Source organism: Bos indicus, chromosome 15, assembly GCF_029378745.1.
Source record: "Bos indicus isolate NIAB-ARS_2022 breed Sahiwal x Tharparkar chromosome 15, NIAB-ARS_B.indTharparkar_mat_pri_1.0, whole genome shotgun sequence".
NCBI lineage: Eukaryota > Metazoa > Chordata > Mammalia > Artiodactyla > Bovidae > Bos > Bos indicus.
The window spans coordinates 74719645-74747026 of record NC_091774.1 but is presented as its reverse complement, the minus strand read 5'-3'; the positions used below and the strand labels follow the sequence as shown (position 1 = coordinate 74747026).

Sequence of the window (27382 nt, the reverse complement as noted above, 5' to 3'; positions counted from 1 at the left end):
CAGGCTCGTGTGTCCGTGGAATTCTCCAGGCAAGAACACTGGAGTGGGTTGCTAGTCCCTTCTCTGGGAGATCTTCTCAACTAATGGATCGAACCCGGGTCTCCTGCATGGCAGGCGGATTCTTTGCCATCTAAGCCACCAGGGAAGCCCAGGAAAGTACTGAGATCCCCTTTATTCTGCCAGTGGACATAATACAGGTTATTCACCACCAGAGACAGTAACAGGCCCTCATGACAGGAGGTGGTCATGGGAAAGAGATGATCACTCAGTTATTAAAGCTGTCAAGGACAGGAGTTTCACAGTGTTTTTTAACAGCTGAATGGAACATGAAAGCTGATCCAGCCCACCCTTGATTCCATAAATGAGGAAGTCTGAGGAGCTTTGGTCACAGATGTGTCACAGTCACACAATTAACAGAGACTGACACAGGGCTCAAGCCAGAGTCTTTTAAAGACCCCACATGTGTCTCTCAGAGCCCAAATAACCTAAAAGTACACTGTTTTAAGTAACCCTTAGTCACTCTGCTTCAATGGTTCTGATTCTGAACCTGTCATTTGAAAAGACTGGCAAGGCTCGTCTCAGATCTGTGGTTCCTAAGCCAAGTTCCCAGGGAAAAAGTGCATTCTGTGAGCTGGCCCTGGGTGCTCTGCTCTAAAAACTAAGTGATTCTCTTCCCAACAGGAAGGTAGTGGGGAAGATAACTGGGCAGAATTTGCTCCTTTTCACCTCCCTGGTGTTTTCTTAGCCTTTTATAAATCTATAAAAGATGATACCTGATTTAGCAGATGATTCCCTATTTACTATGTTAACAAATCAAGATGCCATAAAATGAAACACAAAGAGCATAAACACCAGGTCCCTTCAAGGAGTACTTTTTCTTCCCATGAGTTGTAAGAACCCCAAGTTCAGATCAAGACTATAGAGATCTCTAGGCTGATTTTCTAATTCACTACAACTCAAATGAGGTCAGCAGTTAAGCAACAAATGGGGAAGCCCAGAAACCTGAACATGGGTGTGCTAGGAAATAGACTACGGGGAGGCTAAACTTAACATGTGATTTGTTTTCAAATCGGAATGTCAAAATGCTTGACAGATGAGGTCATGGGGATCCACAGAAGGCAGAGCCTTGGCCAAGGGCACAGAGTCAGTAACCGGCCAAGGCGGCATTCGCCACAGGCAGTCTAGGGTCGGAACCTACAGACTCAACCACTGTGTGATGTACCATCTGTTTGGTCTAAGGAGCTGGGTCCAAAATAAAGAGGTGGACTGAACACATCCACTAACTCCCTCCTAAAACCCTAAAATGAAGGCATAACCAAAGATAAAGAGGACGGGGAAGGAGCTAACACCACCAAAGTGTGGAAGCAGGAAAGCAGGTGGTGGCTGACGCGACAGGCCCAAGACAGCACCCGAGAGGAGCCGAGAAACCCCCGCGTTCCGCTGCGCACACTCGGGGGGAGAGGCGGAGCTCGGGGCAGGAGGACAGACGGACAACGTGTGTAAGCAGCCGTCAGAAGCCAGAGTCCCTCCCCACTTCCACACCACCGGGTGACGGCCCTGCCCTCTCCCAGAGACCTGAGGCTCATTCCTGCGACCAAGTTAGACACAGGGGTGTGTGGAGGCGGCTACAGCCTAACCCTAACCCTCCAAACCTCTTCTCCGGCTCATCACCTACACAGATAATTTTGATGAGAATAAAAACTTGTAAAAACCCATTAAAAGAAGAAAAAGAACTGGAGAAAACCATGATCTGAAAGGACGCAGGCACCGCCTCAATGTTCGCAGTAGCCCTGTTTACATCAGCCAAGACAAGGAAGCAACCTAAATGCCCACGGACAGAGGAACGGGTAAAGAAGACGCCGTACACACATACGATGGGGTTTTAGCCACACAAATGAAACAGTGCCATTGGCAGCACCGTGACAGACCTAGAGGTGAGTGAGGTCAGACAGAGAAAGACAAATACCAGATGATGTTGCTTATATGTGGAATCTAAAATGATAGTACAAATGAACCTATTTACAAAACAGAAGCAGAGTCACAGATGTAGAAGACAAACTCAGGGTTACCAGGGTGGAAGGGAGAGAGGAATAAACTGGGAGATTGGGACTGATGTATACACACTACTATACATAAAATAGACAATTAATAAGGCCCTACTGCATAGCACAGGAAACTCTGCTCAGTACTCTGTGGGGACCCTGGCTAGCTGATACACAACACTCAAGGTCAAAGCTCCTGAGAAGCATCACCCTGAAACACACCAGCTTCCATGTCCGTCTCAGTCACCAGAGCCCTCACCTGCTGTGTAAACGGCCTTCCAGAGATGGGCAGCTCTGCATCCTGAACACATAGCAGAGGTGTGACATTACTGTCACAGCAGGCTTGCTTCAGGAGCGTTTCTGAATCTTTGACAGTTATTATTCCAAGCCTCTCTGATGCAACTCCCTAACGCTGTTTTCCTCTTTTAAGTCTGGCTGACCGACTCAGTGGAGGATATCAATCCCATGCCCGCTCTCAGCGGCATGGATACTGCTCTGCGTCCAAGCAGTCAAGGCCACCTTTCACCTCCCCCTCGCCCCCTCCCCCGCAGGGCTGCCTGGCCCCTTACCTGTCTCTGCATTTCTTCAATCTGTCTTCGGGGGATGCTCTGCAGAATACTGTAGACATCTGACATCTTTTCTTCTGGCACAACTACAGATGCTCTAGAGACGAGAGGGAGACAGCGGATGTATGGACAGCCCTGCATACAAAGCACGGCTGCATGTGTGTCCCGCTCGGGTCTCACGAGCAGAAGCAACAATGCCCCGCGCCTCCCTCAGCCCCACGGTCCTCGCAGTGAGCAGTCCCTCTTTCCTCTCCCTTCCTTGGGACCGACCAGCGCAAAGGAGCTCCCCCGAGCTCCATCTCTCACCTCCCCGTCACCACTCCATGCCTCTCCTGTCCTCCGTTCACTCCCCACTGTGCTCCAGCCACACAGGTACCCTCTCAGCCTCCTGAATACACCACACTCTGCCCGACCACAGGGCCTCTGTGTGTCCAGTTCTGCCTGCCAGGTACACTCGTCTTCACTCATCACTGTCCACTCTAAATTAACAATGACTTCTCCTTCGGCTGTATTCCCCAATCCATTCATTTATTTAGCATGTATTTATGGAGGCCCTACTACATGCAAGGCCACACAATCTCTGTCATTTTAAACTGCAGGACTCAACTGCCACTGGAGCTCAAAAACCACCAAAGATTATGTGTCAATGAATGGGTGTGCTGTGATGCAATAACACTTTATTTACAGACACTGGCAGCATGCCACATGCGGCCCAAAGGCCTCGGGTGACCAACCTCTGCTGCAGGTTCATGGACGAACTCTCCTGATGGAAAATGGAGCAAAAAAAATCTGAAGGAGCAGTTCTCAGACCTAGCTATGCATTACAACTGCTGGGGGACTTTAAAAATAATCCATGCAGGAACCCTGGGATAAAGGTTCATCAGAAGGTAACACTCACCTCTTCCAGTCAAGGACTTCAGAGAAAGGCAAAACGTAGGAGTCTGCGATGATCACTGGGACGCAGCCGGCCCGTAACACATCACTCAGTACCGCCTGGCCCAGCCGAGCTCCACGAAGGACCATGCAGAAAGTAGCCTCCTGCAGAACACAGGCAGAGGAGGGGATTACAAACCGGTTCCGCTGATCCACTTACTCTGATCCTGGCAGACCACAAAGTTCTCTCAAGGGCTGAAGCCAGGCAACACAGAAAATGCTAAAAGATAACAGCTCACCCGGGTGAGACTGAAAAGCTGAAGAGGTTGCAATGCTCTGGATTTCCACTCTTGAGTGTCACTGCAATGCCTCCGCTGCTTGGATTCTGAAAATGTTCACAACCCACCTCCAGGTCTTCCTCTGGAAACTCAACAGCATGACTTCCCACGGACTGGATTCTTTCAGCCCTGCGGTGCTGTGTATATCCACCGTGGCTTCCCAGGGCTCAGAATACTTACTTCTGCCTGCCTTGTACTAGAATTATTTGGACTGGGCATATCGGGCTCTTGAGAGGACCCCCTACACAGAAAGCATCAAATCTCCTTTCATCTTCCTACCCCCACAGCATCCAGCAGTGTGCTTTGTATACAGAAGACATTCATCTCATGAATGCTATGCCTTCGAAAACACATTAAGGCAGATAGGCTCTATTTAGATACAACTGAACAAAAAGCAAGACCTCACTAAAGGTCTTCCTCATTCACTCCCTCGAACCCACTGGATGTGGGCCTGTTTGGGAAAAGGAGAGATGCACAAGAAAAAAAGGTGGTTGTAATAGGTCAACCGAAAAAAATAAGGAAAGCTCCCGTCTCTAATACTCAAGTTTCTTCCAGTTTTTGCCTCTCCAGGAGAAAAACAGAAAAAAAAAATTTTAAAGCAAAAATACTTAATCTTTAAAGCTAGAGAAAAGGAGAGTTCAGAAGAAATATGAAGTAACTCAATACGCCAAATTCCTCTGGGGATAAAGGAGAAAGCGATGAGAAAGGGCAGGGGGTGGAGAAGGGGCACCGGTCATGGCGCCCAGAGGGGCAGGTGGACGCTCAGCCGGCCCCGAAGAGTCGGCGTCCAGATGTGGGCATGTGTGCTGATAACCATTTTTCCTGTCTAGACAAAGGTTACTATAAATACTCCTGCTCACATCACCACTGTTATCAGTCAGACATTCCAGAGGAGATGCAGCACTTTTTGAAGGTATTTTAACAATCCCAGCACAGGCCGGTTCTCTTCGGAGACTTTGAAAAAATAAAAATCACACACAATCACACCAGCTCCTTAAGATCTCTCCTTGAACTGAACTATTTGTGTTTTAAATACTTAAGCGAACAAAAGATTTAAAATATAAGGAAAGCTGAGTGCCAAAGACCTGATGCTTTTGAACTGTTGGGGCTCTCGAGAGTCCCTTGGACTGCAAAGAGATCAAACCAGTCAATCCTAAAGGAAACCAGTCTTGAATATTCATTGGAAGGGCTGATGCAGAAGCTGAAGCTCCAATACTTTGGCCACCTGATATGAAGAACTGACTCATTTGAAAAGTCCCTGATGTTGGGAAAGATTGAAGGTGGGAGGAGAAGGGGACGACAGAGGATGAGATGGTTGGATAGCAATGAGTTTGAGTAAACTCTAGGAGATGATGAAGGACAGGGAAGCCTTGCGTGCTGCAGTCCATGGGATCACAGACAGTCAGATACGACTGAGTGACTGGACAACAGCAGAGTGAACAAAACTCAATTTCTGCTTTCCCAGCCCCCTGGCTCTTGGAGTATCAAACAGCCTGCTTATAATACAGAAGTATAATACAGGACTACTCTGCCTGCAGTTACGAAGTGCTGGCACTCCCACGACACCAGGAGGACACATGTAGGGAGGCAAAAACACCAAGAGAAAAAACGGTAACAAAAAATAAAGACCTCCCACTCCCAGGAAGAACTAACTGTGGCCGTGGCGAGCTGGCTCAGTTGGAGGATACAAGCTGCAGCTTAAAGAAGCAAGCTCCTCTGGGCTGGATAAGGAATACAGGAATAAAAGCAAAATACACGTGCCTGCTTTGACTACACGGCTCCTCTGTACATCTACGGGGTGTGTCTTTTTGCAGTAAGATGAGTTCGTGGAAGGAGCTGGAACGCTCACGGGCCAAGCGGCTTTGCACTAACGGCACGCAGACCCTGAAGCTCCCAGAAGTCCACGGGGCAGCAGTGGAGAGCAGTCCGGTTTTGCTCTCCGCTCAGGGAGCTTGACGAGTGCAGCTTGGAGCGGAGCGCCTGTCGGCTGGGCTCAGCCCCAGCCCGGGCCCTGAGAGGGGCGGGCGGAGCACTCACCTGCAGCACCTGCGGGTAGTCAAAGGCCTGCTGCTGGTGGCAGCGCCTCCGGGCGGCGGGGACGCCCTCGGAGAGGTTGCTGCACTTGTCCAGCACCAGCACCGCCTCGCCGTGTCTGGCCTGGAGGGCGGCCAGGTCCTCTCTGTACTCTGGATGCAGGGCCACCTGGGACGACAGCAGGAAGTACCGCCGCGGCCTGCGAAGCAGAAAACGGGGGGCACTGGGACCCTGGCCGCCGCTGCATGAGTCACGGTGAGGCCAACTTCGGGTCTAGAGCTTAGGGCTACGAGTGCTTTCTCACCCATCTTCACTCACGTCCTTGACTTCTGGGGAAACTACACTCAGCACTGCTGAATATTTAAACTATTATACATGCTGAGAAGGCAAGCAATGACTCATTCACATGCTGAAGCATCATGCTGTTGTTAAAGGGTTCATTTAGGAAAAGTTCTTAACGTTTTGAGGAAATGCTTATAATAGGCCAAGCTTAGGGAGCATGCTTTAAGAGTGTGAGTGTGTATGTGTGTGTGTGTGTGTGTGTGTGTGTAAAGAGAGAAACTGACTGACTGGTTGATTATTTGGAAGAACATCCAACGTTAGCATTAGTTCGATCTGAGTTCTCTGCTCTGAAAAGCAGCTGAGAGCAGGCTGCAACCTTCAAAGAGGAAAACAAGGGGTCTTAACAGACAGCACTGACCGTGAAAGCAGCCTACTTCCGGCTGCTGACGGGCACCCTATGCTATGGGGGCGCTCCAGGGAAAGGCAGCCCCCATCCTCAAGGCCAGATGGATTCAGGAAGACCAAACTTGGTCGTGGAGAACAAGTGGAAAAAACTGGCTTTGTCAATGGATGGAACCAGTCTTAACATCGGATAGCAAGGATGCGTGAGAGAGAACAGACTGAAGAAAGGATTTCCAAGGGTCTAGCACCATTCAGATCTCCACGAGAAACAAAATGTGAACTCACTGGGGAGACCAGAAGGTAAGTAATTCTCTCCGAGAAGGCAAGATTCCCACAAGGCAGAGAGGTTACAGGGGCAATAAACACGACCTCAGCAAAGGAACCAGCAGGGATCACTGAAGAAGAAAGGAATGATAGAAAGCAGGCTCCAGAAGAAATGAAACCCCCATCAAACCCAGAAGCAGGACTCAAATCTTCCTCAAACTGTACAGACCAAGGATAACACCCAAGACAGCCATCTCTAGGCAAGGCCACCAGGGGAGCTAACAAGAAGCAGTGAGAAAGAAAGGACTCAAACCCTCTAGTCTGAACCCAACCCCATACCTTCTTTTCTTCTTGCTTTGGAGAGAAAGAAAGGGAAATTGCTTTATTTTCCTTTCGTTTCTCAGGCTTAATTGGAGGGTCCAGCTGGAGAACACCTTACACATCTACCCGTGGCCAAAAAGAAATCACTCTCTGAGAGAGTGTTATCTTTCCCAAGCTTTAAGCGTCACGCCCAAAAGACACAGAGCAAGCAGGGAGTGAGGAAATGAACACTCTCCCAGCTGCAGATCAGCTCGACTCCAGCAAATGGAGCAGCGCACACCACAGCTGATGGCCCTCAAGTCCCCGGAACCATCTCTTCCGGTCATTTCTCTCTACAGTCGAACTGAAAGCAAAGGCAGGCAGGGAAGACAGGGACAAGCAGACCCCCTAGAACGTCACTGTTCAATAGCAATTAGCCACGTGAGACCACTTAAATCTATTAAAGTTTTAAAATCCAGTTCCTCGGTCACCTTAGCCCCATTTCAAGGGCTCAACAGCTATACGTGGAAGTCGGCACCCCACTAAACACAGATCATTTCCTCACTGAAAGTCCTGCTTGAGAGAGCTGCCCCAGACAGCAGTGCAGACCCGGAGCCCAGGGCAAAGGCGAGCAGACGTAAAAAAGACACCGAACAGCAGCCCGTCGGGAGACAGTTTGGATCAGCCGTACAGACTGGCTTCTCTCATCCTGGACAACTTCTCCTTCAATTGCATTTTGCTGAACAATACATTGGCTGCTGCTGCTGTTGCTGCTGCTGCTAAGTCACTTCAGTCGTGTCCAACTGTGTGTGACCCCATACCTGCTAGCCACTGAAACAGACTCTTGAATTCTACCCCCAGCCCTCAGCCTCAATCATTTTTTCTTTCGTAAAACCATCAGTTTTCAGAGGGGAGAGGTATGATGGGAAGATCACATATAGGGAGTCTTCTTCAGGCATCCCAAAGGGAGGACTTCTGTGATCAAGCTCGTCTGCTTAGAACAGGAGGAAGATGGACAGTCAAACTCTCAACGCAAGCACGGAAACCACCTCAACAACTCAGGCCATTTGAAGATGAGCTGTCTTGTGAGGTGGTGAGTCTTTTTCACCACAAATCAGAAAACTTTTCAGGAAGAAATCACAGTAACAAGGTATACATTAAGTCAGAACTAGTGTTAGTTGCTCAGTCGTGTCAGACTCTTTGCAACCCCATGGACCGTAGCCCTCCAGGCTTCTCCATCTGTGGGATTTTCCAGGCAAGAATACTGGAGTGGGTTGCCATTTCCTTCTCCAAAGTGAGAGCTAAACGGCCTCTAAAGACCTTTCCAGTCCCCAAGACGCTGGCTCTACGGCAGCTGCCACAGAGCGCTGGGACTTGCTGGGTCCCTGGAGACTTCCTATTTAAGTAGAGCCGCTAACACAAAACTGGCACTCCAGGCTGCCTCGAACAGGAGCGGCCACGCTGGTGTCCGAGGGGGTCCCTGCAGGCGGGTGTGCAGTGCTGGCGTCCTGGAGGGGAGACAGCGTTTCCGTGCGGTGGGGCTGGCCCACTGGGAGTGCTCTAGTCCTCGTCTGGGGGAGAACTTCTTGGGGGAAGAGCAGGGAGGTGGCCTGGCCCAGACTGTGAGATCCCTGAAAGAGGGAGCGGGGACGGGACAGAGGGAGTCATGGCCTCCCCACCTGCGATGCGGAGGCCAAGTCAGGGCAGGAGGGCAGCCCAGGCTGAAGGCGCACGGGGAGGGTGATGGCACGGGCGGCACCCCTCCAGTGTGGGGGGGTCAGAGCCCAGGAAAGGTGAGGAGGGGGCCTGCCCCGGGGTGACGACGGGAAGCAGGAGCTCGGCACAGGGGGTCAGAGCCCAAGTGGGGCGCAGAGACACCTGCGCGGTGAGGGGCAGAGGCAACCACAGGGCTCTGGTCACGCACGACAGGGTTGATCAAGCAAGATACAGGGGATAACGGGAGCTAGACTCCTCACTGTCCGAGAAGGAAATTACAGCTACGGAAAGAGAGAGAGCCAGAATCCCCTGCAGCACTGGATGGAATAGGAGAGAGCGACGGGAAGGCATGGTTTTCAATACACATAGACAGAGAGAGAGGGAGCCATCTACGTAAGACGGAGAAACAAGTACAGATGCTAACACGTGGTGCTCAAAGAAACTCTGGAGTAAAGAAAGACTCTGGGCTGATTTTGCTGTTACGAAACACAGTTCTATTGTAGACACTTAGTCACCACGCTCAGTGGGTCCCCACCCAACACCACCATTTTCTACATAAATGTGCAGATGTGAACAAGAGTCTAAAAATGTTCCCCCTGCCTGCATGCTGGCTCGCTCTGACCTGGCAGATGGTGGGCTGGTGGAGTAGGCCCATTTTAGTTTTAAGCAAACAGAATCTTAAGGTGGATTTGTTTTTCTTTCGAGGACTAAAATGACCAGCTATGACTTTCATGTTTCTTCCCAGCAGAGCTGATATCGAAGGTTCAGCAAAATCATGCTGAGAACTCCAAGTTTCCCTCCATAGTAACCGTTGTAAACTCCCAATTTAGTTCCTTTTAGAGAGAGAAATGACGAGAATTCCAGCTGAGGCCAACACATCTGTGAGAAGAAGCTATCAATAGCAACAATCCTCAGCTTCCCATTGGACAATATTGAGAGAGATTTAAAATAAAAATAAAAACAAAGCCCTTGCTACTCTACGCAGCCCTCAAGAGATGTGGGAATTCCCTTAAAAAGCAACTCTCACAAAGAGCAACAGATTCCAAATGCTGCCGTGAGGTCACCCAGACTGCCTCCTCCCAGATCCCTGGAAAGTGTGATGAGCCTAGAGCCTGTCTTTGCTTTTCTTTTTTCTCTCCTGAGGCAGAGGAGTGTTATTTGTAAAGGAAACAGCACAACTACAGGGCCCAACTGCAAACCCTGGAGGGGAAACGGAGTGGGGTGGGTCCGCATCGGGCCACAGAAATCCACCGCTTGTCCAGCACGGGGAGGACCATCCCCTTGTGTCTTGAGCATCCTGCTGCTGCTCTGGAAGACAGACTGCTTAAGATTCTCTAGTTTCTAGAGTCTCAGGACTCTAAAGATCAACAGCAACCTTAAACCATCTAAGGATAGTCATTTCAGTCTAGTTACACATAAAAATTAGAGATCAAGTTACCAAGAAAATACCACCAACAGAGCAAGCTTGTAATTCTTGGAAACTTATTTGAAGGTAATTTGTACTGTTCAGAGTGGTTTGCTCTCCTTCGTTTCAATCTCTCTCAGTCTTTTCCTTTCAGCCTGTTTTCTTCCCTGGATTAAATCTTAAGGGATGTGCCAGTCCTCAACCAACATTAGAGACCTAGATTACACTCGGGAGAGTAGATGATAAAGAGAGTTTAGTCTGAGCCATCTTAAGACTGCTCACCCTGTGTCCCCCAGGCTTTCTCCAGCCACAGCACTGCTGACATTTGGACCCAATGATGCTTTGTGGTGAGGGGCCGCCCTGGGCATGGCAGAAGTTTAGGGCATCACCAACCTCCGCCTGTTAGCTGCCCACAGTGCCCCGTGCAGAACAGACTTAACTCAGTGGGCCTGGCGGCTCTCTTCTTTGAAAGGCTGGCCCTTGGCTGGTGCATGGGAACTTCGATTTCAGGGGAAAACAGTACAAATGACAGGATTTATGAATGCTGTATATTGTCACCCTGCTTATTTAACTTCTATGCAGAGTACATCGTGAGAAACGCTGGACTGGAAGAAACACAAGCTGGAATCAAGATTGCTGGGAGAAATATCAATAACCTCAGATATTCAGATGACACCACCCTTATGGCAGAAAGTGAAGAGGAACTCAAAAGCCTCTTGATGAAAGTGAAAGAGCAGAGTGAAAAAGTTGGCTTAAAGCTCAACATTCAGAAAACGAAGATCATGGCATCTGGTCTCATCACTTCATGGGAAATAGATGGGGAAACAGTGGAAATAGTGTCAGACTTTATTTTTGGGGGCTCCAAAATCACTGCAGATGGTGACTGCAGCCATGAAATTAAAAGACGCTTACTCCTTGGAAGGAAAGTTATGACCAACCTAGATAGTATATTCAAAAGCAGAGACATTACTTTGCCAACAAAGGTTCATCTAGTCAAGGCTATGGTTTTTCCTGTGGTCATGTATGGATGTGAGAGTTGGACCGTTAAGAAGGCTGAGCACCGAAGAATTGATGCTTTTGAACTGTGGTGTTGGAGAAGACTCTTGAGAGTCCCTTGGACTGCAAGGAGATCCAACCAGTCCATTCTGAAGGAGATCAGCCCTGGGATTTCTTTGGAAGGAATGATGCTAAAGCTGAAACTCCAGTACTTTGGCCACCTCATGCGAAGAGTTGACTCAATGGAAAAGACTCTGATGGTGGGAGGGATTGGGGGCAGGAGGAGAAGGGGACGACAGAGGATGAGATGGCTGGATGGCATCACTGACTCTATGGCCGTGAGTCTGAGTGAACTCCGGGAGTTGGTGATGGACAGGGAGGTCTGGCGTGCTGCGATTCATGGGGTCACAAAGAGTCGGACACGAGTGAGTGACTGAACTGAACTGAACTGATGCTGAACACCTGCTTTCCTTCTGGAAGCCTGCAATTCCGCACAGGAAGTAAGGGAGAGGAAAGACTTATGGACAGCAACTAGATTTCTGATTTGGGGAGCTTGGTAGACAGCGCTGCAAACTGACTGAGAGAGAGACAGACAGAGAGAGAACTGAAGGATAAATAAGGTTGGTGTGGGACAGGAATGACGGACCCTCAAGGACCCCGGCCTGTCACTGATGGTTCGACTGCAGTGCAACCCGCCCCCCGGGCCCTCACTGGCATCTCTCAGCACCGCTGGCTGTGCCCGAGGCGCCTTACCCGGGCCCCTTCTCCGGAAGGTCCACCTCGGCTGACAGCGGACTATAGACAGGAATGCTGACATCGTAGCCTTGCCGATAAGTCCACGTAGAGAAGCCACCACCAGCCAACAGAGCCCTGAAAAACAAAGGGTTTTGTCAAACGGTGAGAAAGAAAGACAGTCTTCGTTCTGATAAGCTCTGTGGAAAGGGGCAGCTGGATGTTCATAACAGTATCAGCCACAGCTGATGTTTACCAAGTCACTTTTCTAGAAAGACACAGTGCTAAACGTTGTACAGCATCTCAGGGGCACTCGCTGCATCCTCGTCCTGAGTCACCCGCCTTCCTCTGGGGTCCTAAGCAGTCTGTCCTTACTTTCCCTATTTTAAAATACAGCACAGCCAGGAGGACAGCCTGCGAACGGCCCCTCTGCTACCTTGTTTGGATCCCATTCACCTCTCCGAGAAGTCACAGACGGTGAACGTGGTAGTGTTAGTCGCTCCGTCACGTCCAACTCTTTGCAACCCCATGAGCTGTAGCCCTCAAGGCTCCTCTGTCCACGGAGTTGTCCAGGCAAGGACGCTGAAGTGGGTTACCATTCCCTTCTCCAGGGGATCTTCCCAACCTAGCGATCAAACCAGGGTCTCCCGCATTGCGGGTAGAATCTTTACCATCTGAGCCACCGAGGAGGCCCTGACTCTTAAACACATTTACAGTAATACGAATAACAGGACTGGCTGGGGCAGTCACTTACCGTCCCACTGACGGAAGCTCAGGGGACAATGAGCTAAAAAAAAAAAAAGCCACGGTGACGGCAAAGTACCCCATCTCACGCTGCCTGCGCCCCAGCCCGCTCCAGTTCCCACAAGATCAGTTCTTTTCACTGTCGTCCCAAAGCTTCGTGTGCACTGTGTAGCCTCTACCAGCTCTCACCACCCATTCCAGCTACTCAGTCTTATCAACCCCATGCTTCCACAGGAAGCAGAATCCAGAACTTGACCTCGAGTGCTTCTCCTGCAAGTCCACCCACACGAGCTTTTATTCTCCTTAATTAGAAAACCATGAACACGCTGCTTTAACTGGATCCAGCAAGTAATACAGTGACACTTCATTAGAAAGGAAGCAGGTGTACATCACACCAACGTTTATGGTTATTGTGTCCCGGGGGGCCCCCGAGCCCATCAAATCACTTACTGGGGCAGAGTGCTGCCAGGTCCATGCGCGGCACAGTCTGAGCCAAAATGTATGAACTGCAAAGCCACATTTTTTGCAATCTTGATTGCTACCAATCCCCTCCCTGCCCTGATGACAGCCTACATTCCCTTCTTACATGACCAGTTTAAGTTCAAAGATTTCCAAACCACCCCTGGAAATCCCAATCTGTTTGTTTAAGCTTTATGAAACCAAGAACTGGTTAGGGAGGTAATGTGCAGGCTGGAACACCTCTCCAGCTGCCAGTCCGCTCTGTAAAACTTAATGACTAGCCGTAGTACCAACATACGGTCTCATTTTTCCTGATTAGCATTCGGCAGTGACTCCGTCCAACATGAATTTGGGTGGGTTCCATGACCATGATGGCAAGCAGACTGCAGGGGCCCCCACGATCGATGTGCAGAGGAGGAAACACAGATCCAATATACCGGCATCAGGCGGCCCAGGTAAGCGGCGTGGTGGGTGATGTAATTACACCCACGCCCCAGAGGAAGGGGCGAGCATCTGTGGTGAGGAAGCAGGTGTACATGACACCAACTTTCACTGTTACTCTCTCCCTGGAGCCCCGGGGCTGAGGGAGGGGGTTAAGCCCTGGGAGGAGGCAAGCAGGTAACCGGAAGCATGCCTCATGTCACAGATCACGCACATGCAATCTCGCTGGAGCTCTCAGGAGGAGCCACCGCTGCAATTAGTCAAACAAGCCTCACACCGGCCCTGCTGCTGACAAGACCTCCACTCCAAATCACCGCATCTTCTTCTGCCAAGCTTTCCTGAACATTACCAAGGAGAAAATAGTGTAAGCCTCCCTTGCTTTACAGCACATGTGTTTTACATTGACTGAAAAGTGAATTGCTGAGAAGCGCGTTCTGTTTTCCCAAATCGGAGATCTGTTCCAAAGCTGAGAGAGACTGAACGGGAACGGTGCACCTAAGAAAGCATAGCTGTGAGCACCACGACTCACCCCAGGCCAGGTGCTCCGTCGCTGGGAGTGTCCGCCAGCATCTTCAGCACTTCCCGGGACTCGAAGACCCAGGGACATCACTGAGCCCTCTTCCTCCCTGTCTTGTGGACCCTCGTCCCTACGCTGGGTCTACCCCAGATGCCCTCACAGCTCGCCTCCTCCCATCTGAGTATCCACAGAGCTAAACACGGTTTGTCTGCAAGTGTATCTTTTGCTTCCTTTTAATCAGGCCTGCGAATCCCTCAAATACAAAGATTCAAGTTTTAGGTTTTGCAAAAAAAAAAAAAACCGACCAACTCTACTGGCTATCCTCATTTGTTTACAGATTCAAACTGTAAAAAAAGAAAATGAGACATATATATCTGAGCAACGGCTAGATATTTGGTGAATATCTAGTGATGTTAAAGAACTAAGTGTTAATTGCTGTAGGTATGATATTAGTGCTGTAGTTATATTTTTTAAAAAGCCCTTGAAAAAAGTTGAAAGTATCAGTCACTCAATTGTGTCCAACTCCTTGTGACCCCATGGACTACAGCCCGCCAAGATCCTCTGTCCATGGGATTTTCCAGGCAAGAATACTGGAGTGGGTAGCCATTCCCTTCTCCAGGGGATCTTTCCAACCCAGGGATAGAACCAGGGGTCTCCTTCATTGCAGGCAGATTCTTTACCGACTGAGCCACTGAGTTACACACAAAAACTTCTTCTGCAGTCTCAAATGGAAATATTTACGGACATAATGATACAACATCTGAGATTTGTTTCTAGATAATCTGGTGGGAAGAAGGTAGGAGCATAGATGAATCAAGTTGACAATTAACAAAGCTGGACAGTGGTTGTGTGGGGCTCACTTCTTTTATACAGGTTTTAAAATTTTCCCTAAGAAGTTTAAATAAATATACACCTATACAAAAGTAGAAATTTGAGAGAGATACTTGCAAAGAAAGGATAATAAAAATCTAAAGTAGTAATAAAATTACAGAATATAGCTGAGAAAACAAAGATCAGTAAAGTCAGGCATTGAAGAGGTATAATTTGCTATCATTTGACTTAAAATGGATAGGTGAATATATGTGGGTGTTTGACTAGAAATCCATCAAAGACTCAAAAAACACACAGTATTTGAGAACAATGATTACCTCTCAGTAAAAGAGTAAAACCAGAGGAAAATTTGAAAACATATTTTTACACTTTACTCTTTGTATACTTGCACACTGTTTCAATCTTGTACCCAGAAGGTATATGTGTACCACACATAGGATTTTCAAAAACTGAAAGAGAAACACAGATTCACACAGCATGAAAGATGTATTTGCTGAGCTGACATCTGCTTTAGTCCTGGTCCTTGCATTTTTCTGAGTCAGATAATTCTTAAAAAAAAAAAAAAAAATCACACTTATGACTTTAGATTTCAGGGGCATCTTAGAAACGGTCTAAATCTAGCCTGTTTTCTAATTTCTGAATAACCAGATATGCAGCTTCTGCTAAAACCATCCTACACGCATGGTTCTTACCTCCTCTGAATCCAGGAGCAAGGACAAAGGGTCAGAAAAATTAACAAACAAATCTACTATTCCTTACTCCAACCAGTCGAAGACCACCTCGGCTTCAAAATGAAATTTCCCACGTGGAAAGATAAAGGAGGACTATTTGATGATTCATTACTTGCTACAGGACTGCCTATAATCACTTCCAAAAATACACGCACAGGGAAAATGATTTACCCTTCCTGATCCTTAACACCTAAGCACCAGCAAGAACTTCAACTCTCTCCTGATTACTTGACACTTTCCTGCAGAGAAATGAAACTCCTTGTAACATGTGCACTCGATAAAAATGAAATCTTTCTCCCAGTCAGATACAAATACCAAAGCGTCAGCAAGAACCGACATGTCCCAAACAGAAATGAACCCTCCTCAAACTAAACCCAGAACAGCAGGTGAAGACACTGCATTCCCAGCACCTCTCTGCCTTCCCTTTTCTGTCCCCTAACACATTTCACTTTCCCAGAACAAGCAAACGCATAGACAGTAACGCACTCCGGAACGCTGGGGCGAAGAGCCAAACCAGAGACCGCCTTGTGTTCAGCGGGTTTCTACAGAACTTGTGTGGCCTGACTGCCCTCTACCGTCCAAAATGGTTTCTACACCAAAGCTGAGGGATGGCGCTAGGGTCTTTTCTAGTGATGATCATCTTTCCAGATAGAAACTCAATACTGACTCTAGATAAACACTTAAAAGCAAAGAGGGCTTAGACTTAATCTTCTGGGGAAAAGCAGTACTAAGTGTAGATTTTCACAAATGACGATGTTGGCCTCAAGTAAGCAGAGACCACAGCGGGCCTAAGGCTGTTCTCACCTCTTTCAGTAACAATGATTTCAAGAATTAAACATCAACTGCAACAAAGCTGGGTATAAATGAGTTCATATCTGAACTTGCAGTAATCCCCTCCCGTGGCTGCTGCCCAGGACCCTCATGCTGGGCCCACACTTCCCGCTCTCTTCGGAGCCTCAGGCCAAGCACTAGGAGAGGAACCTTAGGGGCACCTCCCTTCTGAGGTTTCCAGGAAGCCACGCAGTTGGTACAACAGGGCCAAATGCACAGCACCTGAACTTGAACCGCCATCGTGGCCACCCCATGCCACTTCTGCCTGTTTGGAAGTTTCATTAGGAAGGAAGGAAAGAAGAGAGTAAGCGGTACTTAGAGTGCCTCACTTCCCGGACGTTACAGGCTCCAATGACACGGCCACGCCTGCTCCCCTCAGGAGCTGAGACTCTACTTAATGCTCCCAAATGTAGAGAGAGCTGACACAAGCCAGTGATATGAACCAGGCCTTTTAGGGGAAAGACCGTGTGCTCAGGAGCACATAACCCGGACTAAGAAGACAAGACAGACCTCTAAGATGCTCCACTGGAACCTAACCCTCCATTAGTTTCCCGGGACAGATTCTGGCAGGTTTCAATGCTTCCAGGTCTCAGGGAGGAAAAGACCGAGGACAATTTTACACTTGAACAAACAATTCTGATTACAAAGTTATGTCTTAGTGGGCTTAGAAATATGATTTCACATGAACAAAAGGGTCCTACATTGACTTAATCCTCAGAAACCCATCAGGTGGACAACCCCAAATACACCTACCTGTCTCTGGGGACATCCAGGGCCGTGTTATAATCTGGAGGGCCTCCAGGCAACATGTTGAACAGGAGGTGATTGGTACCTCTATCCCACCTAATAAGAGAGTAAACATGTAGAATTCACGCATCAACTGTGAAGAAACAGGCAAGTCAGTTTCTGGATGACAAGTCAAAGTGTTAGTTGCTCAGCCATGTCTGACTCTGTGTGACCCCACGGACTGCAGCCCACCAGGCTCCTCTGGCCATGGGGATTCTCCAAGCAAGAATACTGGAGTGGGTTGCCATTCTCTTCTGCAGGGGATCTTCCAGACTCAGGGATCAAACCCAGGCCTCCTGCATTAGGCAGCTTCTTCACCATATGAGCCACAAAGGAAGCTGGACAACAAGTAGCAAGCATCCCTGACCTGTAACAGGGTCACTTCTCAGGAAGGCAAACTGCATGCCTGGAGATCGCAACAGCGCTCCGGGCACTGGCTTGGCTCCTCCAAAGGAAAGCCAGGGCATGTGTCCTCCAAGCTGGTGCACTGCAGAACTGCTTACGCTGATGAAAATCTGAACGCTACTGCAGTGTTCACCATTTGGTTACAAAAACACAAAGAAACACAGAAGGCTAATTAAGGACATTAGGGAATGTGTGCAAAATGGAGTCCCATACAGAACTGTAAAAACGAATACATATACATTCTGTGTATATGTCATACAGCACTGACATACAAAGATGAAATTATTTGGAAACACATGCATGGTAAATGAAGGGGAAAAGGCAGCAAAATGAATACGCTTTGCTGTGTGAGCAAAATGTTATACATACACATATGTGTATGAAAGTGAAAGTGAAGTCGTTCAGTCGTGTCCGACTTTTTGCGACTTCATGGACTGTAGCCCACCAGGCTTCTCTGTCCATGGGACTTTCCAGGCAAGAATATTGGAGTGGGTTGCCATTTCCTTCTCCAGGAGATCTTCCCTATCCAGGGATTGAACTCAGGTCTCCCACATTGTAGGCAGATGCTTTGCTGTCTGAGCCACCAGGGAACTACACATGTGTATATACTACTTCTAAGTCGCGTCAGTCGTGTCCGACTCTGTGCGACCCCAGAGACGGCAGCCCACCAGGCTCCCCCGTCCCTGGGATTCTCCAGGCAAGAACACTGGAGTGGGCTGCCATTTCCTTCTCCAGGGCATGAAAGTGAAAAGTGAAAGTGAAGTTGCTCAGTCGTGTCCGACCCTTCGAGACCCCATGGACTGCAGCCCACCAGGCTCCTCCATCCATGGGATTTTCCAGGCAAGAGTACTGGAGTGGGGTGCCATTGCCTTCTCCGATATGTGTATATACATGTGCATATACATACTAAAATGCATCTATGCGTGCCCCTGTACATGTTTTATACAGAAACGACTGAGAAGCAACATCAAAATATTAATGGTTATGTCAAAAGCAGGCTTATGGGATGACTCTAACTTTCTTCTTTTTGCTTAACTGTATTTTCAAGCTTTTTATAGTGAATATGTATATGTGAGTAATAAAGAGGGGAGGTGGGGAAAGGCATTTACATTTAAAAGGAAGGATTGGGAAGATGAGCCCTCCTTAGCTTCTAAATGTTAAGAAGTTGGGAACCTGTGGCGGATTCATTTCGATATTTGGCAAAACTAATACAATTTTGTAAAGTTTAAAAATAAAATAAAATTAAAAAAAAAAAAAAAGAAGAAGAAGTTGGGAACCCACAGCAGTGGCCCAAGAGGGTGGTGCAGAGACCGGCTGCCTGCCCGCAGCGCGGGTCCTCCTACAAGTCAGTGGCTCACCCACGTGCCCACCTGAGACAGGAGATGAGCCGCCGGCTGGAAACCGGCTCTGCCCTCCCCTGCCCCTAGTTTCTGGGAGACCTGCGGATACCTGGAGAGCTGGGCCAGCGCCTGCGCCGTCTCCTTCACGCGGAGCGAGTTCTGGTTGAGCAGGTCGATGGACGGGACGAACAGGCAGGCGCGGGTGACGTCGTCGGTGTAGTAGTCGCTGTCTGAGATGGCCGTGAGCAGCTCGTTGTACTCCCGGGAGATGGTGCTGCTCACCGGGACACCCGCCTCGCCCACGTACTTCTTCAGCGGGTAGATGTACACCTTGATCTTGTTCTTGGGGTTGAAGCCGCAGCGGTAGACGTCGAAACACGTGTGCATCCTGCAGCTGAGGTCGCCGCGCTCTGGCACCGGGCTGTCGGCCGGCAGCCTGACCAGCGGCACGTCTCGGACGCTGCGCTTCTCCACGCTCCAGTCGCCGGAGGACTCGATGGAGTGCGGCCAGAACTGAAACATGCCCGTGGCGATCAGACCCAGCAGGACGATGGAGAAGAGGGTGATGTAGTAGATGCGGTGCTTGGTCTTCATTCTCGGGATGAGGGCGGGACCCCGGATGTTGTACTTGACCGACGCGCACATAATGACCCCGACAGCCTCCTCCTCACACTCCTGGTTACCAGCGGAGAAGAGAGGAAAATGAAGCCTTCAGGGTGACAGATGACCCCCGAAAGGACCAGTACATTTGACCCTGCGAAGAACTGACTCATTTGAAAAGTCCCTGATGCTGGGAAAGGTTGAAGGTGGGAGGAGATGGGAATGACAGAGGATGAGATGGTTGGATGGCATCACTGATTCGATGGACATGAGTTTGAGTAAGCTCTGGGAATTGGTGATGGACAGGGAAGCCTGGTGTGCTGTAGTCCATGGGGTCACAAAGAGTTGGACACAACTGAATGACTGAACTGAACTGATAAAGTAAACAAATATTTGTACATGTGAAAATATGCTATATATTTACTATAGAATATATTCTATAAATACAAATTCTCTGAAAGCATAAGCTGGTTAATATCAGGCCTAAGAAGAAGAGCGCTGACCAAGCAAGGAAAATTAGAAGTGGAACAGCCAAAGGACAGTTTCATTTTGTTTTTTAAATACTTGCCTAACAAAAACTGATGCTTCATCTGGACAAACTGGCCTTTTGTTTGATATACTAAAGTTTTCATTCATTCATTCATTCAAACCTCATAGAGAACCTAAAGAAGAAAGCAAAGATCTACCTTAGAGGAATTTAGATACTAATGAGATACCCAAAACTATAACAAAATGTATAATGTAAAAATACCACTAGGAAAATATCAAGAAAGGGGAAAAGGGTATTAGAGAAAAAAAGACTAATCTTTAAATAAATATATATTGATGTTTTATAATAAGGGGATAGTTGGCACATTTTGATGGAAGGGAGAAATGAAGAAAGAAACAGGGAAGGAGGAAAGGAGAGATGGAGGAAAAGCAAGGCCAGCGAGGTAGATCTGTCTCTAAAGACAGACGCTAAACATTCTTCCCACTGATGAATGTGCATGCCCCTTGTCCATTCACGGCGTGGAATCTCTTTCCCTTCCACCCGAATCCGGGCTAGACTTGGGACTTGCTTTGACCAAGAGAAAGTGGCAAAGGGAAGATTCTGGGGGTTTTGAGACCAGGCTTTAAAAGACCCTGTAGCCATTGGCCAGGGGCCACACTGTGAGGAAGCTCAGGAAGACTGCAGAGACTACGTGGAGCCAAGAGGAACCATCCCCAACGAGCCCTGCAGAGACGGCAGAATCCTGAGCGAGCACACGATTGTTGCTGCTGTTTGTAAGGTTTGTGGTGGTTTGCTACATAGCAAGAAAAAAGTGAAACAGCCAATGCGTCATGGACAGAGACATAAAAAGAAATCTTTAGCCCTCAGCTGAAAATGCAAAGTGCCCCTGTAGACCACAAATTAAGATCCTTACCAAACAAGCCCCCCAACACCTGATGCCTACCCACACCTGAGCGTGATTCCTTCATCTATCACAGACACGTCACTGCAACAAGTGACTTCGGCATTCCTTGTGTCAAGATTCCAATCTTCAAAATGGTCTCATTCTAGTCTCTGATCTTTCAGAAAAGTTATTCAAACCCCAGGTGGCGCTAGTGGTAAAGAATCCACCTGCCAATGCAGGAGATGCAAGCAACACGAGTTTGATCCCTGGGTTGGGAAGATCCCCTGGAGTAGGAAATGGCAACCCACTCCAGTATTCTTGCCTGGGAAATTCCATGTACAGAGGAGCCTGGTGGGCTACAGTCAATGGGGTTGCAGAGTCAGACACAACTGAGTGACCGAGCACACGTTAATATAAAGGAAAACAATTGAAAAGCTCATAGACCATCTTAGGGTTTATGAACCATTTTCACTTTGCTAAATGGAGTTCTCTCCAATCATGCCTACATGGTAAAACTGCTTCCTGCCTAGCTTAGTAGGGTCCTGTCAAGCCCTGAATGTTGCAATCATTATCAGCTTTGGGGGTAAAATGTGCTGAATGATCATTAATGATTTCAACTTGTATCTGCTGTATCTGAGACCATGGTCTGGGATGTATCAAAAAAACATGATTGTCATGGACTAGTGTATGAAAGTTTATACATTTTAAGCTTAAAGATAATCATCTTTGGGGTATATACATTAGCCATTCAATATACACTAATCGATTCCATGACAGAAATGCAGGCATTAGAGCTATTTCATGTTTTCTGTCATCCTAACAACGAACAAGATGTTTACAGGCGGTCCCCGACCCCTACTACCACCGGACCCATCTGATCGCTTTCCTTCCTTCCCCATGTCCCCCCCGGAGCTAGAAAAGAGGCGGCCTTGGGACAGATGCATGCAAGGAGCCGTACTCTCCACAAGCCCCGTGTCACAACAGCCCAACAGGCTCTCAAGGTCTATCTATATCCTGAATCAGTGGTTCTCAAAAACCCGAACTGTAAGAATCACACAGGTAGAGTTTGTTAAAACAGAGTCCTTGGTCCCAGCACTGGAGGGCTGTATCAGCAGGCCTAAAATAAGGTCACAGAATGTGTCAAAAAAAAAAGAGAATGTGTCAAAATAGCAAGCCCCTCACATGTTTATTTTAGGCAGCCAGGTTTGAAATCTTTACTAAATGTTAGACAAACTGCCTTTTAATACAGTGGTTTAAGCTCTTTTTTTTTTTTTTTACTAAAACCTATAATAAAACAACATTCTGTATTGTGATCTAACATAGACACAGATGCATTTGAAATAAGTTTCACAAAACGACGCTTATTTAACCTTAGTACACAGTATTTGCCATAGAATATGTGATGAACACTGTATTCTTGTATTATCCTATCACCGTTTTTTAAAATACTGGCCATAACCTACTACAATGATTATACCACCCAATTGTCTATTACCCACAGTGTGAAAACATACTGTTTTCATGTATAACAAAACTGGGGCTAAGGGAACAAAAGCTGTATCCAAATATGAGCTTTACAAATTTTAATGAGTTACATATCATAAAAAAAGATATTATCACAACAAAATAAATTCAAACATAGAAGTAATTAAGTAATTAAAAAAAAACACAAATTAAAAACCAAACAGGATCTGTAAAGCTAAATTTTTAAAAGAGAAAAAGACTAAAGAAATTGACATTTGGGAGGAGCCAAGATGGCGGAGGAGTAGGACGGGGAGAACACTTTCTCCCCCACAAATTCATCAAAAGAGCATTTAAACGTTGAGTAAATTCCACAAAACAACTTCTGAATGCCGGCAGAGGACGTCAGGCACCCAGAAAAGCAATCAAACTCTTCGAAAGGAGGTAGGAAAAAATATAAAAGACAAAAAAAGAGACAAAAGAGGGAGGGACGGAGTTCCGTCCCGGGAAGGGAGTCTTAAAAAGAGAGAAGTTTCCAAACACCAGGAAACCTTCTCACTGCCGAATCTGTGCCAAGCTTTGGAAGCACAGAGGGCAACATAACAGGAAGAAAAAATAAATAAACAATTAAAACTCGAAGATTGCGAGTCCTACGGTAACTCCCTCAGCGGAGAAGCAGCGCAGACGCCTGCACGCGCCATTAGCAAGTGGGGGCTGGGCAGGGAGGCGCGGTGCGGGCTGCATCGCTTAGAGTAAGAATCTGGCCTGAATACCCTGAGCACTATCTGAGCGAAATAATTTGGGCTAGCAAACCAGACTGTGGGATATCTACCACGCGAAAAGCCAGCCCCAACCTAAGACACCGCCAGGCCCGCGCACGGAACAAAGGACTGAACGGAGATAGCCGGCTGCAGACCTTCCCCCTCCGGTGACAGGCAGCCAGAGCCGGAAGGGGGCAATCGCAGCCCCAGAGAGACATTATCTATAAAACTGTAAGCAGGCTTCTTTGCTAACTAAAACTTCTTGGGGGTCTGGACGGTTAACATCTGCCTGAGAAGATGCGCCGGTTTTACACCCAGATAACCGAGTGGCGGGGAGGCGATAAGTCGCAGCATTGGCGCTCGCCAAACACCTCATCACTTGAGCTGCTCGGACCTGGGAAGAGCACAAAACTCAGGCCCAACTGAGTCTGCGCCTCTGAGGACTACCCGAGTGCCTGAACCTGAGCGGCTTGGACCTGGGAGGTACATGCAACCCAGGGCCAGCCTCGGATTGTTCCCGGCGGAACAACCTAGAGCCCGAGCAGTGTGGGCAGGGAGGCTACACGCGCCGTGAGCAGGGGCAGACCCAGTGTGGCTGAGGCACTGCGAGCACACGCCAGTGTTATTTGTTTGCAGCATCCCTCCCTCCCTCCCCACAGCGCGACTGAACAAAGAGAAGAAATACAGCTCCACCCATCAGAACACCGACACAAGCTTCCCTAACCAGGAAACCTTGACAAGCCACCTGTACAAACCCACACACAGCGAGGAAAAGCCACAATAAAGAGAACTCCACAAACTGCCAGAATACAGAAAGGACACCCCAAACTCAGCAATTTAAACAAGATGAAGAGACAGAGGAATAGCCAGCAGATAAAGGAACAGGATAAATGCCCACCAAACCAAACAAAAGAGGAAGAGATAGGGAATCTACCTGATAAAGAATTCCGAATAATGATAGTGAAATTGATCCAAAATCTTGAAATTAAAATGGAATCACAGATAAATAGCTTGGAGACAAGGATTGAGAAGATGCAAGAAAGGTTTAACAAGGACCTAGAAGAAATAAAAAAGAGTCAATATATAATGAATAATGCAATAAATGAAATTAAAAACACTCTGGAGGCAACAAATAGTAGAATAACAGAGGCAGAAGATAGGATTAGTGAATTAGAAGATAGAATGGTAGAAATAAATGAATCAGAGAGGATAAAAGAAAAACGAATTAAAAGAAATGAGGACAATCTCAGAGACCTCCAGGACAATATTAAACGCTACAACATTCGAATCATAGGGGTTCCAGAAGAAGAAGACAAAAAGAAAGACCATGAGAAAATACTTGAGGAGATAATAGTTGAAAACTTCCCTAAACTGGGGAAGGAAATAATCACCCAAGTCCAAGAAACCCAGAGAATCCCAAACAGGATAAACCCAAGGCAAAACACCCCAAGACACATATTAATCAAATTAACAAAGATCAAACACAAAGAACAAATATTAAAAGCAGCAAGGGAAAAACAACAAATAACACGCAAGGGAATTCCCATAAGGATAACAGCTGATCTTTCAATAGAAACTCTTCAAGCCAGGAGGGAATGGCAAGACATACTTAAAATGATGAAAGAAAATAACCTACAGCCCAGATTATTGTACCCAGCAAGGATTTCATTCAAGTATGAAGGAGAAATCAAAAGCTTCTCAGACAAGCAAAAGCTGAGAGAATTCTGCACCACCAAACCAGCTCTCCAACAAATACTAAAGGATATTCTCTAGATAGGAAACACAAAAATGGTGTATAAATTCGAACCCCAAACAATAAAGTAAATGGCAACGGGATCATACTTATCAGTAATTACCTTAAACGTAAATGGGTTGAATGCCCCAACCAAAAGACAAAGACTGGCTGAATGGATACAAAAACAAGACCCCTACATATGTTGTCTACAGGAGACCCACCTCAAAACAGGGGACACGTACAGACTGAAAGTGAAGGGCTGGAAAAAGATTTTCCATGCAAATAGAGACCAAAAGAAAGCAGGAGTAGCAATACTCATATCAGATAAAATAGACTTTAAAACAAAGGCTGTGAAAAGAGACAAAGAAGGTCACTACATAATGATCAAAGGATCAATCCAAGAAGATATAACAATTATAAATATATATGCACCCAACACGGGAGCACCGCAGTATGTAAGACAAATGCTAACAAGTATGAAAGGAGAAATTAACAATAACACAATAATAGTGGGAGACTTTAATACCCCACTCACACCTACGGATAGATCAACTAAACAGAAAATTAACAAGGAAACACAAACTTTAAATGATACAATAGACCAGTTAGACCTAATTGATATCTATAGGACATTTCATCCCAAAACAATGAATTTCACCTTTTTCTCAAGCGCACATGGAACCTTCTCCAGGATAGATCACATCCTGGGCCATAAAGCTAGCCTTGGTAAATTCAAAAAAATAGAAATCATTCCAAGCATCTTTTCTGACCACAATGCAGTAAGATTAGATCTCAATTACAGGAGAAAAACTATTAAAAATTCCAACATATGGAGGCTGAACAACACGCTGCTGAATAACCAACAAATCACAGAAGAAATCAAAAAAGAAATCAAAATTTGCATAGAAACGAATGAAAATGAAAACACAACAACCCAAAACCTGTGGGACACGGTAAAAGCAGTCCTAAGGGAAAGTTCATAGCAATACAGGCACACCTCAAGAAACAAGAAAAAAGTCAAATAAATAACCTAACTCTACACCTAAAGCAACTAGAAAAGGAAGAAATGAAGAACCCCAGGGTTAGTAGAAGGAAAGAAATCTTAAAAATTACAGCAGAAATAAATGCAAAAGAAACAAAAGAGACCATAGCAAAAATCAACAAAGCCAAAAGCTGGTTCTTTGAAAGGATAAATAAAATTGACAAACCATTAGCCAGACTCATCAAGAAACAAAGGGAGAAAAATCAAATCAATAAAATTAGAAACGAAAATGGAGAGATCACAACAGACAACACAGAAATACAAAGGATCATAAGAGACTATTATCAACAATTATATGCCAATAAAATGGACAACGAGGAAGAAATGGACAAATTCTTAGAAAAGTACAACTTTCCAAAACTCGACCAGGAAGAAATAGAAAACCTTAACAGACCCATCACAAGCACGGAAATTGAAACTGTAATCAGAAATCTTCCAGCAAACAAAAGCCCTGGTCCAGACGGCTTCACAGCTGAATTCTACCAAAAATTTAGAGAAGAGCTAACACCTATCCTGCTCAAACTCTTCCAGAAAATTGCAGAGGAAGGTAAACTTCCAAACTCATTCTATGAGGCCACCATCACCCTAATACCAAAACCTGACAAAGATCCCATAAAAAAAGAAAACTACAGGCCAATATCACTGATGAACATAGATGCAAAAATCCTAAACAAAATTCTAGCAATCAGAATCCAACAACACATTAAAAAGATCATACACCATGACCAAGTGGGCTTTATCCCAGGGATGCAAGGATTCTTCAATATCCGCAAATCAATCAATGTAATACACCACATTAACAAATTGAAAAACAAAAACCATATGATTATCTCAATAGATGCAGAGAAAGCCTTTGACAAAATTCAACACCCATTTATGATAAAAACTCTCCAGAAAGCAGGAATAGAAGGAACATACCTCAACATAATAAAAGCTATATATGACAAACCCACAGCAAACATTATCCTCAATGGTGAAAAATTGAAAGCATTTCCTCTAAAGTCAGGAACAAGACAAGGGTGCCCACTTTCACCATTACTATTCAACATAGTTTTGGAAGTTTTGGCCACAGCAATCAGAGCAGAAAAAGAAATAAAAGGAATCCAAATTGGAAAAGAAGAAGTAAAACTCTCACTATTTGCAGATGACATGATCCTCTACATAGAAAACCCTAAAGACTCCACCAGAAAATTACTAGAACTAATCAATGATTATAGTAAAGTTGCAGGATATAAAATCAACACACAGAAATCCCTTGCATTCCTATAGACTAATAATGAGAAAACAGAAAGAGAAATTAAGGAAACAATTCCATTCACCATTGCAACGAAAAGAATAAAATACTTAGGAATATATCTACCTAAAGAAACTAAAG

At 46.6% G+C, this 27382-nt stretch overlaps 1 protein-coding gene across 4 annotated transcripts in view; it reads right to left on the bottom strand.

Moving 5' to 3' along the window:
* Positions 1–27382, bottom strand: part of EXT2 (exostosin glycosyltransferase 2) — a 148952-nt gene that overhangs the window by 111568 nt on the left and 10002 nt on the right. For 3 of the 4 annotated variants that reach the window (XM_019975190.2, XM_070804089.1, XM_019975191.2), the window contains exons 2-7: positions 19145–19710; positions 17258–17347; positions 11972–12088; positions 5857–6052; positions 3507–3646; positions 2612–2705 (exon numbers count right to left, since the gene is read on the bottom strand). In XM_019975190.2, coding sequence (XP_019830749.2) covers positions 2612–2705; positions 3507–3646; positions 5857–6052; positions 11972–12088; positions 17258–17347; positions 19145–19680 — 1173 coding nt within the window. In that variant the 5' untranslated portion in view covers positions 19681–19710. Of the gene's footprint in view, positions 1–2611; positions 2706–3506; positions 3647–5856; positions 6053–11971; positions 12089–17257; positions 17348–19144; positions 19711–20203; positions 20298–27382 lie in introns of all 4 variants that reach the window. The other variant, XM_070804090.1, reaches the window with a different exon arrangement.